Consider the following 23,014-nt stretch of genomic DNA (forward strand, 5'->3'; position numbering starts at 1 on the left):
TCTCGTGCACAATGCACATAATCCTAACGCGATGATCGAATTATTCCATTGAATTCACTATGTCGTATTGAAATAACAACTAAACTGTAAAAAGCGTAGATCTCATCCACGCGAGATAAAATCGTATATTCGTTGAAACGAGAAGCGATTTACTTACGAGAAGATCAATCATTCCTCGCGTTTATATTACGTAAATTCTCATCTAACGTTACCTCACTCTTATTCATCGATTATAATACTTAATATTCCTCACAGCATGTAAACCTCGACGAAGATATCAGATAGATGAGAATTTCAGCGCAACAGTTTTTATTTTAATTTCATTTACAGCATTCGTCGCCAGAAAATTAAATTATAAAAATTAAATCTTCTTACGTTTTTAATGCGAGAATGGAGAGACGAACAAACAGTTGCCGCTAATCAATTTTCTCAATTTCGAAAATTTCCAGACCGCGTCACCGGAATTTCTGAAGCCGCATCATCGCGTCGCAGCTCAGACCGGCGAGTCCGCATTACGCATCGTATTTCTTCGCGAAAAGCTTGAAGTGCGCCGTCGCGATCGTCCTGTCATTTATTACCGAGACGTATCTTTATTCAAGTAAAAACAAAAATTACACGGGACTTTTCCTCTCCTTCGCGAACGCGCGGATTCATTGACGTGATCTATGGTGGGTGTCTTCGGCGGGGAATCGGACCGCCAGAGTGGGAGATGAATTATAAAGTGGCGTTCTACGGTGAGAGGTCTTACAGTTACACTTTGCCCGCTTGCCGCACCAAAGCCGCGCCGTGGCACGTGCTCAAGCCTCGCTCGTGTCACGTGTGTACCGGAGTGCATCGACGAGAGATTCATCGAGAGACGAGGGCCGCGCTCTCCCGCCGGCGTAACGTTAGTATCATTTATGTTTCATACGAGTATCCCGGGGAGTCAGTCCGCGTCACTTCTCCGCGTCTCCTTCTCGACTTCTCCACCTTCGTCGTTTTCATCTCCCACGGCGACACGCGTTATCGCGGTATCTAAACTGTGCAACGCTTAACGCCGGAGGAGCGCGTCCCCCCGCGGAAAGGGTTTTACGGGACACCGGCGGCTTATCGATTCGTGTCTGCGCTCGCACACCGCGGGGCCCTATCGTGTCTTCCCTCTTTTTTTCCCCCCTCCTCCCTTTTTCGCACAATCTCGTGTTGTAGCTCGATTGCGATAAATCATACGCGTGTTCGCCATATACAGAGTGTTTCGGGAAGAAAGGTCAATATTCTGGGAGGTGATAGTATCGGTCATTTTAAGCAAAAATGTTCATATGAATATACGTCCCATTCCCCACTGTTTCCGAGGTAGAGCACATTTTGTTGACGTCCCCGTTCAGATAAAACGTGAACACTGGGAAGCATTCCGTTTTCACGCAATGTACTGAAAACCTTGGAAAACACTTTACGATTCGGAATTCGGCGTGTAGGAAAGCGTCGACGGGATTCTTCAACAGCAGCAGCAGCACCTACCATCGCAGAAACCGTAAACAAACAGCGTATCTGCATATTCGACATTTGTGAGTACGCGAGGCATTTTGAACATTTCTACAATGTGATCAGCACAACAGTCAACAGACGTGTAAGAATAAATTCCCGCAGACGTTTATGAGGTTGGATGAAGGGTGAAGTGTTTAGAAAAAAAAGTAGATACACGAGACATTCAAGTAGCTCTATCTCGGAAACAGTGGGGAATGGGACGTATATTCATATGAACATTTTTGCTTAAAATGGCCGATACTATCACCTCCCAGAATATTGACCTTTCTTCCTGGGACAACAGTTTGTATGTTCAACAGTTTGATGTGTGTACATTATAAATGGCGGCCATAGAACACGACCCCCCTACCGCTCGTGTAATTCGTGATTCACGTGACCCAGGGGAGGCTTGGACGTTACGAAATTAGCGCGCGTTAATTAACGTCGGCACGATTTTCTGCCGCCGCGCGGGCGGAAGGAGCGAGGTTAATGTTACACATTTGTCGCGCGACCAATTTTTTAAGCGTGTCGATTGGCTGCGGGATAGCAAGATTCTCGAGTATCTAGAAATTTTCTATTCAGCGGCCGGTCAACTTAAAAATTTTTCCGTACGACAAGTGTACGAGGGATATCTGGAAAGTAAGGTTACATTTTTTTAATTAAAAAATGCATATATTTCAACGAAACTTACAGGTGTTGTTAATGTGGTTGTACACTATTTTTCAACACAGTCGCCTCCAACTTCAATACATTTTGTCAGCCGTGGGACGAATTTTTTTATGCCAGTATGATAAAACGCCCGCGCCAACTTCATATCGCTAACGATTTCGTGAACAACAGCACGTGAAATTTCAGGACGCATTTCATGGAGATCGTCAATTGTCGAACGGCGATCGGAAAGAAGGTGTTCTTCAATTTTGTGCACAATTTCAAGGAATTTCAACGACGGAAGGACGTTCATGACGAAGAGAGGAGTGGACGGCCGTCTGTTGTGTCTCATGAAATTGTGCACAAACTTGAAGAACACCTTCTTTCCGATCGCCGTTCGACAATTGACGATCTCCATGAAATGCGTCCTGAAATTTCACGTACTGTTATTCATGAAATCGTTAGTGATATGAAGTTGGCGCGAGAGTTTTATGATACTGGCATGAAAAGGCTCGTCTCACGGCTGACAAAATGTATTGAAGTTGAAGGCAACTGTGTTGAAAAATAGTGTACAACTACGTTAACAACACCTGTAAGTTTCATTGAAATGTGTGCCTTTTCGAATGAAAAAAAATGTTGCAACCTTAATTTCCGGATATCCCTCGTAATATTAGCCTAATACGCGATTTTCGTACGGCGCACGAACGACGAATTATGTAAATTGATCGCGGTAATCATTGCGCTTAGTCCAGCCGACGACTCTTTGTGGGCCCCGTATCTCCGCTCCTCCGGGCGCTAATGCGCGCGCGTAATGGCACAGAAAGGCAGTCGTGTTAATTAGAGATGAATTAATTAACACGCTCGGTTAATTACAATTGCTATTAACTCCTCCCGCTAATTAAAGGGAATATTTATTTACGTTAAACGCTCCTCCGCTGCGTGCGCGCCGCCGCGGACGGAGGCTTATGGTAATGTCGCGATACGGGGCGCTATCTGAAAAATAAAGAATGAATAATTGATGCGCCGCAAACTGCGAGCGCGAAGTATCGGCGACGTTAAAACCGGCGGCCGCGCTCCTCGCTCGGGAATGAAAACGACATAAATATACGTGGCGTGGCAGGTGCTTTTTCCCCCCCTCCGCGTCAAGTTTCCTCGCGCGGGAAAGTGAGTCTACGCGATTTGGATACGGACGATTTGCCGTCCCTGACTTCGATTAGCCGGATATGAGCATTAACCGCCGCGGAAAAAGCGAAACTAGAGTGGGATCGCGCGAAATGCGAATACCGTAGTGACAGGCGGCCTAGCGAGCGCCAATTAAATATGATTTTGCGCGATAGTTGGAATTGCGGCTCACGTGCCGTCATGCGACGCGTAAATCGTGGCTTTACGCGGTTTCGCGTTATTGCGCTTCCATTGATCTGTTAAGTGTACCAAATATCGCAATCAATTTACGATCACGCTCTCGCCGCCGTCTCTTTTTACATCAGCGACAGACACGCATGACGGGATAAACGTGACAATAACATTTAGAGCAGCAATCACGATAGAGACATTGTGTCGCGCGCGTCGGAATTATCGAGTAATAAAAACGACGGGAGAATTATCTCTCTCTCTCTCTCCCTCTCGCATTGTGGCAAACAAACGTAGCTTTACAGAGATCCATCGCGTAGCGCAATAACAGCGTTGTCGTTCGACCGCAGCCACTTGTCACGATAATCGTTGTTCACAGGATGTCGTATAACAATCTATCAGTTGGCCCAACATGCCCGATGTCCCATCTCGGGCCGAGCCTCGCCCAGGTCTGCCCGGGGTCGCAGTTTTTGACGTTTATGACGATCCTGGATATGCTCGTGCGAACGCAGGACAAGGTGTCTCAGCTGTGCGAGCGCGTGAAGACGACGATGCCGCCCGAATACTACTACGACTTCATCGTCATCGGCGGTGAGTTAAAAAAAAATCGGATCCGAATTCACCGATTAAAGCGTCGCCGGGTTGGAATTTGAGCTAACGACTTACAAATCTCCCTTCTCTGCCGGCAATTTATCAAACTCGCTGTTCGCGCTATCGCGATAAAATTGCCGTAAAAACCGCGTCGTGGAAGAGCCGAACGAGAAAAAGCATTTTTTCAAACTTTTTAAAATGTTTCAAGATATAAAGTATAAATTGTGATGCAGCGTGCAGTATGAATTTGCGCCAACTCTCGACACTGTCGTTTCAGAGAAATTAACTCAATATTGGATTGATAGCTTTAATATCGTGAAATTTGAAAAATGCCATCTCTTATAGCGAGTTCGATTGCTTGCACTAGTGCGCACTGAATGTATACACCCAGAAAAAAGTTTCTTTGAAATAAAACAAATTTTCTTCGAGTTTTAACCTTACTAGACTTTTATTTAATTTCAAAGAAGTGATTTCTCTATGTTAACCCAAATTTTATTTCATCGACACTGAAATCTCTAAGAGAATTTGTATATGTATATTTCTTCAAATCTAGTAGTTTCAGCAGAAATAACTAAAAATTTTGTAGATTCAAAGAAACGTGATTTCAACGTATCTCATTTGTTTAACTTAAATACATTTTTTCTGCGTGTACCAAGGCTCGTTTATAGTCAATTCTTATGTTTAAGTTTGTATTATACACACGATTAAAAACTATTTAACCAGAAAAATGATCCGTACGGATGCTGTGCAGATGCATTTTTCTGGGTTTCAAGAGATATTTGAGACAATCCTTAAATATAACAATTGACCATAAACAAGCCTTCGTGTGCACTCAGTGCGCACTCGAATTCGCTGTTAGTCAAAATGCGAGGGGAAAACCGCTGAGGGCATTGTGGTGTACAGATTTGCGGTGTACAGAATTGCATTACTGGGCATTACTAGGCACTTTTTGGGCATTTTACGGCATTAGGCCTTGCTGGGGCATTATAAAGATAAAATAAGATAAAACAAGATAAATAAGATAATAAGATAAAGTAATGCCTACTGGGCATTAGTACACTGAAAAAAATTTCTGGTTGAATATGGACGAATCAGATAATTCCTTTAGGATTTACCAGAATTCCTTTAGGATTTACCAGAATTTCTGTAGGATTACACTGAAAAAAATTTCTGGTTGAATATGGACGAATCAGATAATTCCTTTAGGATTTACCAGAATTCCTTTAGGATTTACCAGAATTCCTGTAATCCTACAGAAATTCTGGTAAATCCTAAAGGAATTCTGGTAAATCCTAAAGGAATTATCTGATTCGTCCATATTCAACCAGAAATTTTTTTCAGTGTAGGCATTGGTGTACAAAATTTTGGTCAGCAATTTCCCCCTCGTCAAAATCTGTCTACGTCCAAGTCCAGGTTCATCCGTCATGCAGCGAGCTCTCTATCTGCAAGACTCTTCTAGCTGCTCGCATTACCGCGCGTTTTTCTGATGGTGCTATCGTTCGGAAATTGTTGTTCCACAAAACGGCGGCAGAAACTATTATCTAATTAAGGATAAGAGCGTAACGGCTATTTGCCGCGACGAAAGGAAGAGTCGAGGAAAGTAATGGCCGGTTGATTTTCTAACGGACAAGTGAAATTGATCGACGTAATTGGAATGTATCCTTGTGCACTTCTTGCGTTTACGCGCGTGATCGGACAACCGGTTCGCGTATCGGTTCGATCGCGCGATAACAATCGAGCCGACCTTATTGGAGCAACGGGCCGGTGTGTGTTGTGAAAATGCGCGAACGACAAATCTCGATTTTGCCGATCGGCGCCGACGCCGTTATCTCGGACGCGAGATGCCGCCGATTTCGACAAACAGACCAAAACGGCGCAACGGAAGCCAGACGATAGCGCGCGGCTCGTAAATGCCGTTCATTACGTGTGAAAGTCAGCGAAGCGCGGTTTGGAAATAATAAAATAACGCGTAACCTTCAAACAGATAGAAATGACTGCACACAACGCGTGGAAATGCCGCTCCATAACCCACATTTTTTCGTTTTCCTTCTCCGCTTTTTTTCTTTTTTTTTTTTTAGACAATGGAGAGCTAATTCTAAAAACGGGAAGTGAAACGAAATGCATAATCCATAAATGATGGAGCATTAATAACTCAAGCAAATGTATACGGTGATTATTCGTAGTACTTGCACATTACTGTCGTCCTATATATCTAGCAAATAGTACTTTGATAATATAACACAATAATACAATATAAACGGATATAATCGCGCGCTATCACGCAATGGTTCGATCGGCACACGATATCCGCGCCAATATAGCGCGATTGTATTAATGAAATATTTACCGGGGATACATAATTCACCGGGAAAATGAAAAACAACTGATGTCTCGCTCGTAAATTCAACGACGTTGGCATATATCAAGAAGACAATTCCTAGCATGTATACATATACAATATACATGTGTTTTATATATGCGCACACGGGTGTGTTCAAAAATGTGACGAAAAAAACTATAAATACCATATATAATTATTTATTAATTACGTATATACAGTACCGGCCAAAAGCATATCACGAGGGGGAAACCGCTGACCAATATCTTGTATGTACACCAATGTCCACTAACGCCCGATGGGCATTACTTTATCTTATTATCTTATTTGTCTTGTTTTACCTTATTTTATCTTATTTTATCTTTATAATGTCCCAGCAAGGCCTAATGCCCCAAAAATGCCTAGTAATGCCCAGTAATACCGCAAATCTGTACACCACAATGCCCTCAGCGGTTTTCCCCTCGTATATCACTTTTAGGTTTTCTGAGCATAACTTTCGTCGAAGTGCACCGAATGTGCTGAAAATTTTACAGTAGGCACCTGATAACAGATACATCTTGTACACGAAGGGTAATGAAAATTGACAAAGTACATCGTGATTTTCGCATTTTTCATTCGAGCACTTTAAAATTAGTTACGCTCAACAAATCGAAAGGTGATATATTATTGGCCGGTTATGTAAATGTATCCTTTTATCTCAGTTTTATATAAATATATACACGGAAAGAATTTTCTCTAAAAATTTATCCTGATTATCATGTGGCATTTCGAGGAATTTTATGCGAGTTTTGAAACGCTGCCATACATTTTACTAATAATTGTACTTCGTATACATTTTACTAGCAAAATGAAAGGTAAAATTTCAAACAACTCTCACAAAGGTTTCGTCGAAATGCCACGATGACTCGCGAACGCACGATTTTCAAGGTAAATGTTAAGAGAAAATTCTCCCCGCGTAAATACATTCTTTACCATCAGACTTCGGAACACGCGTTACTTAATGCTACCTCGAATGTTACAAACGAACGGAGTTTCTCAGCTCGGGGACTAATTTCCTACACAATTAATACTTCTCGCTGTCGTCCGTTGTAACGGCAATAATGTGTAAACTCACGAACTCGCGAATGTTTTCCCCGCTGGGGAGAAGAAAGGATTAATAGTAAGTCTCCCGACGCAGAGCGCGATATTCGTCGCGACTTTTGGACATTTACATTCGGCCCCGACGAGTCTGGCCGTAAAGGAAGAAAAAGAGGGTTGGGGAGGGGGGGTAGGAGGGAGAGGAGAAAGGAGAAGCACATAATTGAATATTTTAGTATGCGGTTGATAAAACCCGTCGCGTAAATCCCGTCCCGGAAATTCGCCGGGCGGGAGCGGACGATACCCGAAGTCGGGGATCGAGCGATCGAAACTAATTTTCTTTGCTTCCCTTTCGGTGATTATTCCCGATAGGACTCCCGGGATATCCGGACGGGAAGATGGAATTTTTCAGTGACTCGACCGGTTATCCGGTCGCCGCATGGATGACCGCGCTTCGCTCGCGATATCGACCGACCCTCTTGCCGATTCCGAATTTTCCACCCCGCTCCGCCTCCCCTCCCCTCCCCCCCCCCCGCCCTGTAGGTAAGAATACCTGCGCCGTGCTGGGGTAGTGAGAAAAGCGTGAAGAATGAACGCGAAAAGTCCCTTCGTCTCCCGCGGGTATTATTACGATTGCTCCTAATTAGAGACACACCCCGACCGCCGGCACATTGCGCGAGGATGCGGCGGGTCCTCCGGAGTAAACGCGTGTCGCCCGAGAGACGCGCGGACGCAGAAATGAACGCGCGGCAACGGACACCCGTGTGGAGTGATTAATCGTCACGTCGGTGACCGCGGGTGTATTACCGCGGAGGTGAGGAGAAAATATTAATAATACCGTCGCGCTGAGTAATTAGCGTGATGCTTATTAATTATTCCGTCAATGCCCGGTCGGAAGAAAGAAGCTCGTGGAATAATTATAACGGCGCGATGCTCGAAGCAGAAGTTGAAGGGAGGGGGGGGGGCGGTAAAAGGGTCGACTCGACTGGAAAGAAAAGAAAATGGGTTTTGTCATTATCATTAGAGCTGCGAGGGCGGCGCGCCGTCGCGATGGAGCCGCCCCTCCCCCCTCCTCCCCCGCTGAATGAAATCCCGATATGAATAGCGCGGCGTGACGTGATGTAATTGGAATAATTGCGAAGATGTCGTAACATCCCACTTAAAAAAAATATAAATTACGCTCAAAGCAAATCGACGGAAGGCGGGGGCGGGGGGAGGCGAGACGCGAGGAGTCTCTCGCGCCGAGGGAACCGAGACGAGAGCTTATTATTCCGCCAACAGTCGACGTAAAGAATGATGAAGGTGCACTTGTAACAATCCGGAAAATAAGCGCCCTTTATCGCTCCCGGGGTCGCCTGAATGCGCGGAAGATGGATTAGAAAATCAAGATAAAACACCGGGCTCTCTCTCTCTCTCTCTCTCTCTCTCTCTCTCTCTCTCTCTCTCTCTCTCTCTCTTGCGCGGAAAAGGGCGCAAAGTGAGGAAAACGAACGCCGGCCGGCATCCGCGCCGGCTGATTATGCGGTCCGTAAATACATAGCTTCCGCGTGCGACGCGAGATCCAAACCCTCGAAAAATCAAGGGGGTAACCACTAGCTGAAATGTTGTCCCACCGATTACACGATTTCATTTGATTTCATCTGATTACAAATAATCTCATCTAATTGCAAATGATTTTCTTATACGCACGTTTAAAAATATGTAACGTTTTTAAACCTCAAAGAGCTGTTAGATTTCCTCAAAATATGTTTTTCCTATTTTACTAATTGCAAGAAGTATTGCTTGTAGAGGTAATTTCAGTTGAGATTATAGTATTCGGCCACGTGTTTCCTTGCTTAACGAAAAGTAATTTTGTATTTGTATTTACGGTTTAACGGTCCAAATTTGCGCGCAAAGGTGTATCGACGTTTCAACTCGCTGTTGTTCCAACAGCAACTACTTCAGTCTTATTATAAATAGAATACGCGCTTATAGGTGTGAACTATGATATATATTTGGATACTCGCTAAAAGAAGTAAATTTTTTGGGAAAATAAAACAAGCCGAGAAAATGTTCAAATTTAATGTTTATTGTCCAACGGGTGAAGAAGCTCGAAAATTAAGACAAAACGATTACACGGGGATTTCGTGAGGATTTCAAAAATGATTTCGAAGACACTGTCCCACGATTACATGAAGTGGTTACCCCCTTGCGAAAAATCCATCGGGATAACAAATGTTTTCTGCGCAACGTTTATTTCGCATTCGGGTTGCGAGGCAAAAGGGAAAAAAAAGGGGAAAAAAATGGCCGCGTCCTCCGATGAGAAACGAAGAAATACGTATGAGTAAATATATTCAGCGTAACGCATTAGCAAATGAAATAATCACTATAAAACGTTTTGCAACATTTTATAAACCCCCGTTTGCCCGCTCTTCTCCTCCCCCCCCCCCCGCCATCATTCGTAAGCGGAATAATGAAAGAGCAGGAAACATTTTCATGCGTAGCATCCGCAGTAACAATAAATACGCAATTTCCGTGAAATTGTTCGCGAAAATTTAACGAGCTATTAAAGCGCTAATTAAAAAGTAATTGGGGAATAGTTCGGTTCGAACGAGGCGCTCGGCAAGATCGACGCTTTCACGGGGGGGAGAGGAGGAAGGCGCCGCCTCGCGCCGCTCGTCTCGCGGCGCGGGTTTCGCCAAACAAAACGGAAAAAAAAAACACTGTAAACCTTTCCGGTGGCGTTTACATGTTTACCGCGGCCAAACACAGTTATCGCGAGTCGTCGCCCGTGGCCGCCGCGGGTGGTAATTGTTATTTGTCGTTTACAGGGGCACGGGCGCGATCTCGCCCGGTGGAAATGCAATTCGACGCGCATGATCGTCTCCTATCGCGCGATCGCGCCGCGCGCGTCCCGCGGCGGACCCGATATTAATACAGACCGTTATTTATTCGGTCGCGAGGTGCGTGATTATTGCATCATTAATTTAATTACCGGCCCCGCGCCGCGCCGACCCTGTCCCTTTCTCCCTCTGTCCGGGTCCCCCGTGGTCCCCTCCCCTCCCTGTCGCAACCGCCTCGTCCGACGCGGACCGTTGGCGTCATTACACCGACGAAGCTACGTTCCATTAGTCCATACGTTCCTGTCGGGACATATAAATCCTCGAAGGTGGCAAAATTCGTTGAGAGAGAGAGCGAGAGAGAGAGAGAGAGAGAGAGAGAGAGAGAGAGAGAGAATTATGGGAGGGAGGAGGGGGATTCGGATGCAGATATCGCCAGCGCGAGCGATGCGGAGAGGACGGCGCATAATGTGATTTAAACGGCTCAACGAATTTTATACGCTCTTTGCATTTCGGGATAATTCGTACCGGCGACGCGATCGCCCATGCGCGAACGCGCCCGGCCGTCCTGCATTTTGTTTATACATTTTGGCGATCTGTCGCGACGGTTCGTTAATACGCGACGACGACTGCGGACCGGTGCGCCGTTGGACCGGCAAATTATTCATGGGAGCCGATTCGAGACGGAATGCAATCGATAACTTTTAAGAGGGAGAAACGAGAGGCTGTCCGCCACCTTAAAAATGTGTAAAGCGGCGTTAAAATTTATATCTGGACAAAAAAACAATCTCCTAGGAGTGTGCCAATTATTTAAGATTAGCAGCATCAGGACCAAAACAAGACTATTAGGAATACATGATAAACTATGAGAGAGACACTTGGCCATTGGAATCATCTAATTGATAGGACTACCGTCGAAACCATGTTTTTCATAGGAAAATTCTCCTTTGTCTTTTCACCCATAAAAAAAGAAACTCTCGAACTGCAGCATCAGTTCGGCAGCAGACCCTTGACAGTCCACTTGTTTCTTTTCGTGTACGTTAGTTGAAAGTACTATTATTATATGCAAATTAAAGATTATACAAAATCTTTTTTCTTTTTCAGAAAGAATTATCGCGAATTACGACGAAAAATCGTTAACTTAATCTACTTTTTTTTTCATTTGACGCGCCATATTGACGTTTTCATGGTGGATGCGCGGGACGACGTATACGTCCAGCGGACTGATAAGTGCGTGGAACCCCAAGTTCGCAATTTTTCACGGCAATAACAGGCGGCGAGATCGCCCGTGTTTTTCCCTCCCCGTGAGTTTTTCGGCGATCAAACGCGACTCTGCCCGCGCGGCCAGAAATTCAAACGGCAGCCGAGCGGAATGAGCGCGCATCATTCCGCGTCTGCAACGCGTCAAAACGCGACGCGTTAAATATTGTCGGCGGCGAAAAGTCCGGCGCTAGACGCGTCGAAATCGATACGCTTCCGGCGGAGATAAAGAAGATTTCTCCCCCGGCCCGCCTCCTCCCGCCCGCTCCGCCCACCCCTCGCCGCTTCATTTTAATAATTAAATATCGGATCTTGAATAAAATATTCACGATTTTAATATCCGCCGCGCCGCATGCATCTCCCGACATTCGCGATATCGCGTACCGTAATTTATACCGAATATCCGCGCGTAACTGTAAAATGATGTGACCAGCGACGAGTCTCTTTGACGTATTTTTTTTTTCTTTTCGCTTTAAACAGATTGCATTTCTTTATTAACATGTGCGTTTCTCGAATTTTGAAATTACTCGAAATACCGGCGCTTAATTGCTTTTCGGGTTTCGAGAATTCGATCATTTTGCGCGGGAACTCGGGCGTGAATTAAATAGTCGATGATCGCGCGTTAAATGTTCCACGTTTGAAAATACGAACGCGCTACGTTCTCGCGAATAGACTGAATTGCACGAGCGAGTTCGCTCGTCGTTTATCCGTGTCGTATAATAAATAAGTGCTCAAGATGTATAATTACGTTCCCACACGCGCGCGCGCGCGCGCGCCACGAGTGCGCTCGCCGGACGAGTACAAATTACGCGATCTGTCGCGGAGTCCCGCGCGCCGCTCGCTCCCTATCACGCGGTATTTCCAGTCAGCGGGGTCACGTATTAATGTCAGCGCCGGCGATTGACGGGCCGCGCGAGTACGGACACGTGGTACGCCGCCAGGAGGAGTGCGCTGACACCGGAGCACCGGCGTACGACGACCCGGATAAGGGTTGGTTTTTCCAACCCCTTGATCCCGGTTTTCTGGTTAACTGTTCAACCTGAGCGTGCCGTAAATAAGAAGAAGGCACATTTGTAATGTTATTTTCTAAAAGAAAACATATTTTTAGAAGCCTAACAAAAAACTATTCACTAGGTTAGGTACTCTATAACTTATTCGAGTGAATAGACTTTTTGTTAGGCTTCTAAACTTAATTTCAATGATACCATGTTGTTTTCTCATTTAGCCCGATTAGTGGGACACTTTCAACCTGTACGCATCAGCCTTATAATTTGTGTATCACACAAATGTTTTCACGAATTGACAGATCTAGATGCAAAAAGTGCAATAGGTGCAGAATCACTCCAGCGCCCCCTTAAGTAATCTGAGCTAAAACTGCATCCTTATTAAGCTTCAGTTAATTTGCCGAAAGACTGGAACAACCGGCCTTAAATCGCGCTGATTTTGGTAGCGGAAGTGGTAACGGCGCCACCACGTTCGATACCAACCGCGCTATCGCTACATCTCACGTAATACTGCCGAGGAAGCGCGCGGCAGCCGCGAGACTAGCACGTACCGCACGTTGCGAGGAAGCGAGCGCCATGTAGCGTGGCGCATACGTAAAATCGGGGAAACGAGCGAGATCGGGCGCGGGCGGGGGGGCCGCGGAAGAAGGAAACTACTTTCTTCGCGCGGCGATAAATCACGGACCCTTGACCGAGAGAAGCCGGCGACGGTGTACGCGCGACGTAAATGCCGTCTGACGATAAGCAAACTGTCGGGCGCGGTCGTAAAGATAATACGACCAGCGCGCGGTGGCGCGAACGTTTCGCGAACGGGTCGAACGAGGCGGGAGAGACACACAGTGCCCCGGCGCTCTCGGCGCTCGTAGCCGTCGAGACGCGCGCGGACTGGCGCTCTCGCGCTTCGCATTGCCGCGGCACCGCCCGTGGTTTCGTCCCGTGATTCCGCGAGTCCTCGTGGTCGAATCATAGTATAACTAGTGTACCCCACTCTCTGTCGGTCCTTTGATCTTTTCGGTTTCGATCACATGGTATTCCGCCGTGGTTTTGGTATCAAATCCTGCTACACTGTCACACTACCACATATACAACATCCGTCTTATTAGCTCTCTCAAAATAATGGCGGACGTGCAGAAAGGATCGACGCAAAACAAATGACAGAGTGGGCATACTAGTTATACTATGGTCGAATTATGGCGGCGGGCAGCGCGGAAGGGATCGTCGAGAACCGGGAAAAATTGGCGAACATTCGTCTATCCGTTCGCTCGCGCATTCGTTAAGCGATGCACGAGTGCGTCGAGCGCTCCTATCAACGCACGCATAGCACGTGTACGCGTTGTGTACGCCGTGTACGTAAGAGCGGGTCATTTCTGTCGGGACGGAACTACGATTTCACCTGCCGCCGGTCTCCCTTTCTTTCTCCTTCCTCCGTGCATCCGGTCTCGTTCGAACACAGTTGCGTTAGGCCGGTTCTACATTGATCGTATCGTAGCAAGCGTAGTAAATTATAGATCGGATCAATCGACGTCGAATTAGAACCAGTCTACTTGCTTTGCGACACTGCAATACGAACAATGTAGAACTGACCTTGCAGGTCGCAGGAAGGATGGAAAAGAGAAGGCTGAGGTGGAGAGGACCTCCCGTGACGCGCGAAAGGAGAAAACCAGCCGGGCACGTAGAACGGGATTATCGTCGCTCGCGGATTATCGCGGATATTTAGAGAGACCGGCTCGGGGGGGTATACCCTTTCTCTCTTTCTCTCCCCGTGGTCGCAGAAGTAACAAGCTGAGAAACGTTCGCGTTGCGACACGCATATTAGACGTGCTCTCCGTTTTTCCAGCATTTTATCCGACATAGGACTCGCCGCACGGCATGCACGCGGTTTCTCGCCCGCGGCCTCAATCGATATTAGGATTATTCGATGAATGTTCCACTTATCGCCCCGGTCATCACGCAAGAGATCTAATAATGCAAGAACACTCTGGACAGGTATTATTACCTCGTGCAGAAACGTAATCTTTCTTTTTATTCTCTTTATTTCCTGGACTAGCAGCTTGGCTCTTCGCGTAAGATAGCAATAATTGAACGATTAGCATGTGGGTATGAAATTGTGAAGATCATCTATCACATTTGGACCTTGACAGAATTGGCTTGTACGCATGTACGTAATAAATAATAAATAAATGCGCAGATCTATAGTATGTTATTTACAGCAATATTCATCAATGATCGTTTATCGAATTTGTGTAGATTAACTGGGTCATCCATTTTTATTGGTTTCAGGAAAGCAAATAAAAATACGCGAGACTACGATTAAAATAAACAATAAATAATATAGTGACCTAGTATTTAAAAAAAATAGGTAAATGCCCTGTCCTTTCAGGAAAGCACAAAGATAAAAATACGCGAGATTACGATTAAAATAAACAATAAATAATATAGCGACCTAGTATTTTAAAAAATAGGTAAATGCCCTGTCCTTAAATTATTAATTTTGAATTCACCGAGAAACTGAATGGTGCTTAGGATTGAAAAGTATTACATGCATATACACGGTAAAAAATCGTATGTTGAAATGTTAAAATCGTCTTGTGTTACCAACATTTGATTCTTATTTCAATGTAAAATTGACATAAAACAGATATGTTTTTATTTTCGTGACACTTTCATGTGTCATATTTATGTTAACATAATAACTTAACACCTTATGTATGTCATTTGAAAGTTGAATATTATTTTGAGTTTTTTTAACACAACTATTTCACAAAATCGACTAAAACATGTAATATCGACATTTCTTAAAAATTATTTCAACTATTCTAATGTTTAACTATTCGTTTACTTACCCTGTCTGTTTTTATTGCAACACACTTAAGGTTAAAAGAACATAAACATAAATGTAAAGTATAGTGTTAATTAATTAACAACATCAAATTTAGTTGACCGTGTATCTGGCAATATCAATGTTTAGGACTCGCTACGTTTCGACCATGGTTTTGGTCCTTTTCAAGCGATCTGACTATACAAAGTAAGAGATTTACGAATTATTACATAAATAAAGTAGGATATAACCAGGCCCGAGAGATTGAGTCAACAGTTAAACAAATTACAATTGTTAAAGATATTACCTGAGAAAGTCATGTGCATGGATTCGCGTGTATTTTGGTGATGTGAAATAGATTGTATTTATAGTCGCAAACTAAAAATGCGTTTTAATAGAACGAGAAAGATGCAGAAAATCCATTTGAGATCAGCACTAGATGGACTTACATGTTATAAAGGTTCCGTGTCGAGGTTTGCTACACGAGAACATTGCTAGAGAGATGACGGAGCAGGACTGACTAAATCTTAGGTCGAGAGGACGATTATAAACAAGTAAAAGTCAAAAGAACAATTAATTAATTAAGATTCATAATTTGTCAAAAAGTAACACACGCGATAAATGTTATTTTAAGTTATTATACAATTTAGAGCGGACCTTTTGGGACATGTGAAAAATGTTAACGTTAACATTTTATTTTCTACTGTGCATTTATAATAATCGATCTGAACTGTCGAGAGAATGTTCGATTACAACAAATGATGTCAATTACACCGCGGTGAAAAGACAATCGTTGCAGTGGCGGCGACCGTCCGTTCGCCTGCTACTTTCATGAATAGTATTTCATATCTTGGCCTTCAGAGGTTAATAAAAATAATCAGTATCCAAGAATTCCACGTCTCGTAACAGCAATTCCCGCGGTCTTTATTACCGACGAATGCTGTTGTCAGTTGACTCTATTAAAATTCCCAGCGGTGCTAAAGAGTACTTCGCCCAACGTTACACAAAGCTGGCACGTTATCTCTCACAAACGTCATATTTCCACTTACGTCTTCAACATCTCCCTTGAATTGCGCTTACAAAGGGCTGTCAACAAGTGCTTGGTCGTGTATCGTTATCTTGTTACGCACACATACGCAATACATAATATATATTATATACATATATATTATAGTATATACACATATATACAATGTTAATTTTTCTGAGTTTCAATACTTTAGTATTTTTTTTTATTAAAAAACTCAATTTTATTCATTATTCATTTTAATCATAATCTCATTTATTCTTAATTGCATTCCCGGCAGTTACATCTAATATTCGATAATCGATCGTTAACGTTACGCCCGTGCAAGTGTTCAATAAATTACAATTTTTTAATTGTATAAACACACGCGCACGCACACACGTTTCACATACGCGGAGAAAAAAAATTACTGTGCATGCAACTGAAATAGCAAGCGGTAAGATACCATGTCGACTCGCGAACGGGCGTCGAAAGAATATTTTTTCAACGCTCCGGAGAGCGCGAACGTGTCGCACGGAAAATCGTGCGGAAAAAACTAACTATCGCGCCGTTGCTCGCAGTGTTACCACTTTGCCGATTCCTCCCGCGAGAGAGAGAGAAAGAGAGGGGGTGTGGAGGCTGAATGAATCGCGAATATCGGTAAAGAACGGCGACAAGAACGATCGCGATCGGACGTAGTCTATTTTCCGCGCTGTTGCGCCGAAAGCGGGTCAGCGAGCCGCGCGCGAAAACGCAAGGAAACGAAGAACAATCCCGGCGCGGAATGGGGAGAATATTTATCATTCGAATGAGACCGACATTCGGGTGACATTCTCATACGCTCATTAGACTAGATATTTTCCCCGGTCCCTCGGTTGATGCGCGTGCGGAAAATGCAAGAGCGGCTGAAGTTTCTGAGATAAAAGAGACCGCGGTTTCGAAGTGTAGATATATTAACGGCTACGTAAATCAACTGTCATCCGTGTAAACTGTCAGTCGTGGAAACTCGAATATTTTATTATGCGCGCAAAGGGAATATCAATACCGACAAGGATATATCCGTCCTTTATACGATATTTTAATTTAAGCAGAAAAAAAGCCGCCGTATTCAAAAATAATGAACATGCATACTTCAATGGGGATAAAAAATTCAGGCGAAACTCTTTATTTTCCACGTGGATTGGAGATTCCGCTCGTAGATATTTATTTAAGATTTACTTCATTCAATTAACACTGTGTTCTATTTCAGCATTTTACAACGGATGAAATTGCGAGAGACTCGCGGGGTTTATTTTTACCTCGATACATTTTGAAGGGAAAAAGAGCATGTTCCGCCACAAATACGCTTTGTTTAACGCACCGATATAATTAGAATCGTGTCGCGATATAGATATTACGTGATAATATCCTTCTGTTCTCCATAAAGTGATTTCCAAGGCAGTCTATGCAAATGTTCTTTTCGGCCATTAATATATTCTTGAAACAATGTAATTAACATAAATTCAATTCGCATTCGCGTTTGCTTACTTAAAGTACGTATACGGAAAGTTTGTCCGGAACAGGAAGTAATTTCCCTTATTAATTGCTGAATTCAAAGTGATTCTCATAAAGGAGCTAATTATAGACATCGTTAAGCTGATTTAGTGCGGATAAAATTCCTCCCGGTCTGTTCCGGCACGGCGTCAATATGAAAATTCTTTAGAAACGCGCGCGGTGCTTAAAAGTCGCGGCGTCAAGTTCAACCGAACGGCTAATTATCGGGAGACGAATTTGGCGCGTGCGCGTGCGCACGCCGGCGTGTTCCTCTCTTCCTTCCGGGACTTTCTTCCCGCTTCTATTTGCGGACAGAAGAAGGAACGGAGCCGGCAGTTCCGCCGCGTAACTCGTTTCTCCGCAAACGGGTAGGCGCCGTGCCCTCCCGAGCTGCAAACGCGTTTAACAACCATCGATTCAACTATCGCGGGTGTTTCGCGGAGCGAAAGAAGGGAAAAGCGGTGAGATCGGAAATATTTCATCGCGCACGGGAGCCGTGGCCGAATACGCGTAAAAGGGAAACGAAATCCATAAGTTTTATATTTAATACAGTTAAAACACGCGCAATTTCCCGGACAGCACGTTACCGCGGCTGTGGTTGAATAAATATTTATCCGTCTTGTATTATAAATATAAAATTCATGGACGCGAGGAAGAGGGAACTGACTCGCGGAAGTAATCTTGTTGAATATGCATCACCTATCTTCCCTCCCCCTACATACATATATCTTATAACGTGATCATTCGTTTCATAATTCACGAGAAATCTGGCGCACAGAAATGTCGAAGTCTAATAGAAAAAGAAACAACGGTTACGTAAATGACGATATTGGGAAATAACTAACGTCTTCGGCTGCAATCTCGAGTAACGTTTACGCGGGAGACTTAAATTGTGGGGAAAGGGAAAAAAAATATAAGATAAGTTTCTCCAAATTGCCAGTATTAATAATAAAACTCCAAATTTCATTCGACCACAGCTGGCCACACTCGTTAATTAACCGGTCGATGCAGAAAATTTCTTGCGAAAAATATTACCTCAGCCTAGGGTTTGAACCTGGACCTCCTTTACTCTCTAGGCGGGCGTCTCACCAGTTCGACCACTATTTGTCGCAACAACGGTACAAAGATGATATCCTCGCGTCTGCTTCGACTTAAGGGAATGCTGGAGTGATTCTGCACTTTCGCACCTTTTGCACTTAAAACTGTCTGTTTCCTGGAAACTTTTGTGTAATATACAAATTAAATGGCTTACGTGTGCGGATCGAAAGCAGCTTGCTATTCCGGCTAGATGAAAGAACAATACGGCATCGCTGAAACTAAGTTTGTAAGTCTAATAAAAAATAATAGTGAGGAACACACATACTACATGTACTATCTGTGTATTGCTCACTATTATTTCTTATTAGACTTACAAACTTAGTTTCAGTGATGCCGTATTGTTCTTTCATTTAGCCGGAATAGCAAGCTGCTTTCGATCCGTACACGTAAGCCATTTAATTTGTATATTACACAAACGCTTCCGTGAACTGACAGTTTCTAGGTTAGAAAGGTGCAAAAGTGCAGAATCACTCCAGCATCCCCTTAAGAAAAAAATATAAGTTACCGCTACGTGACAATGGTGGTTAGACTTGAACACATTTACGGTGCACATTACGCGCTTAGACTTGAACGTGCAACATCTTGTTAAGCGTTTTCCTTTCCAGTGAAGTTATTTTTCCTCGTTCGATAACGACTCTTATCGGGTATACCATTACGCGCAACCGGAACAGGTTCGTTTGCACTGTTGCAATTTCGGTGTCATGCAAATAATGTGGTTCGGGGTCGTGCAGCAATGTGCAAATCTCTGCCATTTATACCAGACATGCAGATTGACTTGGCGTCCCCCTCCCCCTGTTAGGAAATCATCGCGATTCGTCCGGTCGCAGAAATATACCGCTCTCCGAATAACCACGGAATGAAAATTTCTCGCTCGAAAAATTCCCTTCCGTCAGCCTCTCGTCGGCATAGCGGAGCCCGTTACGCCGAGACATTTATCAGCTTCGCTAATAGAAAGTGACTTAATATGAGACGTGATAAAATTCGCGCTCGCGCTCACCGCAAAATTAATCCGCAAAAACGCCGGCCGCGCGTAAGAGTGTTCGCGCGGAAGGCATTAAGTCGGAAAAGAAACCATTTGTATTTGGCCGTAATACGCGAAGGGGGGGGGGGGAGGGGGAGCGATTTACATGGACGTAATTATGCGCGATCGACAAAATAGGGCGGGCAAATCGTATTACGCAAGTGGCAGTCGCCGTAACGCGATTTGATACACATGCGGAAATGCTAATTGAATTTCTTGATTAGAATATCCCGACTGTAATCTGTAATATCTGCGGGAAAATAGAATTCGATTAACGCGTATTCCGTTGTAAGCGACGGACCCCCGCGGAACGTATTTATATCGCATGAAACGCATATCTCACGGTCCCGCTGAGTTAATCCGTCCAATTAATCGGGCATTAAAAATGCAGGAAAAATAAGCGCGAATTCCCCCTGTCGTTACGTTTATTGTCAATACGCTACGGCAAAATAATACATTTTCATGTATGATGAAACAACATTATTGAAGCTCCTGCATTATTGTACCTGCGCTACACGGGCGTACAAATTATGCCAGTCGCGTGACCGTTTCAAACGAACGTCGCCGATAATGCGGTGACATTCGCAAATCTCGACTGACCACGCAAACGCAGAGACCGCCGCTTATGGGAAAACGCCCCGTTTCCCACCGTGCTCGCGAAAACCTATATTAACAATTCATTTGTCCGGCAACAGAGTTGCGAAAGCATCGCGATAAGAAGCTTTATTTAAATGGCCGAAGCCATATTTCACAACTTTCGCCGTGCGTAGTGTTCCAGTTAAAGACATGTGCATGCAAATAAACTGACGCAATACCCAACTAAGGATGCAAAACCCAGGATTAAAATTAGAACGTCAATCGGATAACATTTTATGCCAATAATAAAATATAATACAATACGAATCGGAAATACAAATTGCGATTACAATTACAGGATTTTACGTGTTACATTCTCCCTCGTACGTGCACAAGAGGCGTATCACACCGTGTGATATTACAATTTAGCAATTTCGGAGTTCACTTCGAAAAAAAGGATCTTGCAACTGCAGCAATAATTTTCTAGGTACGAAACAAATAACTGAAATATATAAACGAATAGCCAACCCTGCGAAATCGCATATGTTTTGTATTTAATCAATTTAAATAACAGAAACAGAATTTCTATCTGAATTGTTAGAGAATGTTAAGAAGAAAATTTTTCTATGATGCCCATCTGTATTATAACGTTTTGATTGTGTCACATAAACAGTTATATTCCTTACTTTGTGTTCCAGTAACCGAAATTCATTTTTATCCAACGTGAATGATTAATATTCAGTCCCGAAACCTAAACTTTCCAGCAGGTACTACTAGAATGTTGCTGCTATAAATTTTGTACACGGAAAAAAAATGCCGTTGAATTAAGCAAAATGAAGTTGCCTGAATTAAACGTTAATGCATCACGGGATGCCACAAACGTAAATGATTCACTCAATTCTATTTGCTATGGACTTTAATTTTAAGCATTGAAGTAAATAGCCAGATTATTAAGACAACAATTTGATGTTTTTCATTTATTAATACTGGTGTTGTTTCAACGATTTGATTTCAATTACACTGTTGATACAATATCATTCTTTTTTCCGCGTAGCTACAAATAATTTCCAACAGATACACAAAATAGTGACGAATTTTTGTTGCGACACCTAGGAATCTGCCTGCGTAAGATATTTTTTTGGGGGTGAAAGATTTTATTTCGGATAGGCGGAGAAATTTTTTAATGACCAAAGAGGCAAGCGCGCAGAAATGCACACGATCACATGGCGAGCCCATTGTCAAGGCCTTAACCACCAGCTTTCCAATGCGCCTTTTCGTAACGAGTGATAAGATCGTAATAATAACAGCCGCGGCGCCAAATTACGTGTATCCGGCGATAGTCGATCAACATAACAATCTGCGGTTATATATTACGCCCTCGCGTCAGCACGGTAATCACCATCGAACGGTGACTTTTCGACTGTTATCGGAACGCACGGGGCTCTTCCTGGCTTCCCTCGCGCCTGTCATTAACCGAACACTGATACACGGTCGATGAGAGATGAGAAACGATCCGGCGGCGATAAAGCCGCCGATTTATCAGCCGATGACGGATCTAATCGCGGGGGAAAAAAAGAAAAGTTAATTAGGGTCGCGCAGATGCTTTCCTTCCGGCGAATGCAATTATAGTCGGCGTTTCACCCGAAACCCGTTTCTTCCGCATCGCCGCCGGTCGCGCGGATGCATTTTTCTCGAACCGCATAGCCGGTTTCGCGCTGAATAACGATAGGACTTTAATGACTTTTGTCGCTTCGGAATTAGGAGGATCAGCCGGTGCCGTGGTGGCGTCTAGACTGAGCGACATACCCGAATGGAAAGTTTTGTTGCTAGAAGCCGGCCCGGACGAACCACCGGGTGCCGAGGTTCCCAGTATGGTGGCAATGTTTCTGGGTAAGTTTCAATTGGTCCCTCCCCGTATACACAGTTGTTCTATACCACGTACGAACCTCGCCGCGATAATGAGCATTTAGGGTGCGCACAATTTAGGGGCGATTTTGATTTTTACTCCGTAAAAAATTAATATTAAAACCATAAGACACGAAATGCGCGAGAACTTTTTCGCCCTTGATTCACCACTCGCCGCGGAACGCTTTTGTAGAATAATCGTGTTTTTTTTTGTTCATTTTTAATGTTCGTTTAAGGATGTATTACATATACCTTCCCAGCAAAAAATACAGTAATCTTAAAAATTCAATATATATCGGTTGTATGCATACTTTAACGGCTGGCTATTATTGAATATTATAACAAAGATGTTAATGTCACTGATTTAAATAACTTCAACCTCTTTTTATAATTATTGACAGCGTATTTATAAATATTCTTAATAGCAGTTAAAAACTTTTGGCTGTGAATTTGCCCAGAATCCAACTGCT

General features: G+C 43.8%; 1 protein-coding gene across 1 annotated transcript in view; it reads left to right on the top strand.

The window, feature by feature from the left end:
* The first annotated feature begins 799 nt into the window (after positions 1-799).
* Positions 800-23,014, top strand: part of LOC105561871 — a 36,007-nt gene continuing 13,792 nt past the window's right edge. Inside the window, 3 exon segments of the mRNA XM_012012226.1 lie at positions 800-886; positions 3,878-4,089; positions 22,401-22,529. Of these exon segments, the coding sequence (XP_011867616.1) occupies positions 3,879-4,089; positions 22,401-22,529 (340 nt within the window). The 5' untranslated portion in view covers positions 800-886; position 3,878.

This window comes from Vollenhovia emeryi, unplaced genomic scaffold, assembly GCF_000949405.1.
Source record: "Vollenhovia emeryi isolate VEMERY1.0 unplaced genomic scaffold, V.emery_V1.0 DF939199.1, whole genome shotgun sequence".
NCBI lineage: Eukaryota > Metazoa > Arthropoda > Insecta > Hymenoptera > Formicidae > Vollenhovia > Vollenhovia emeryi.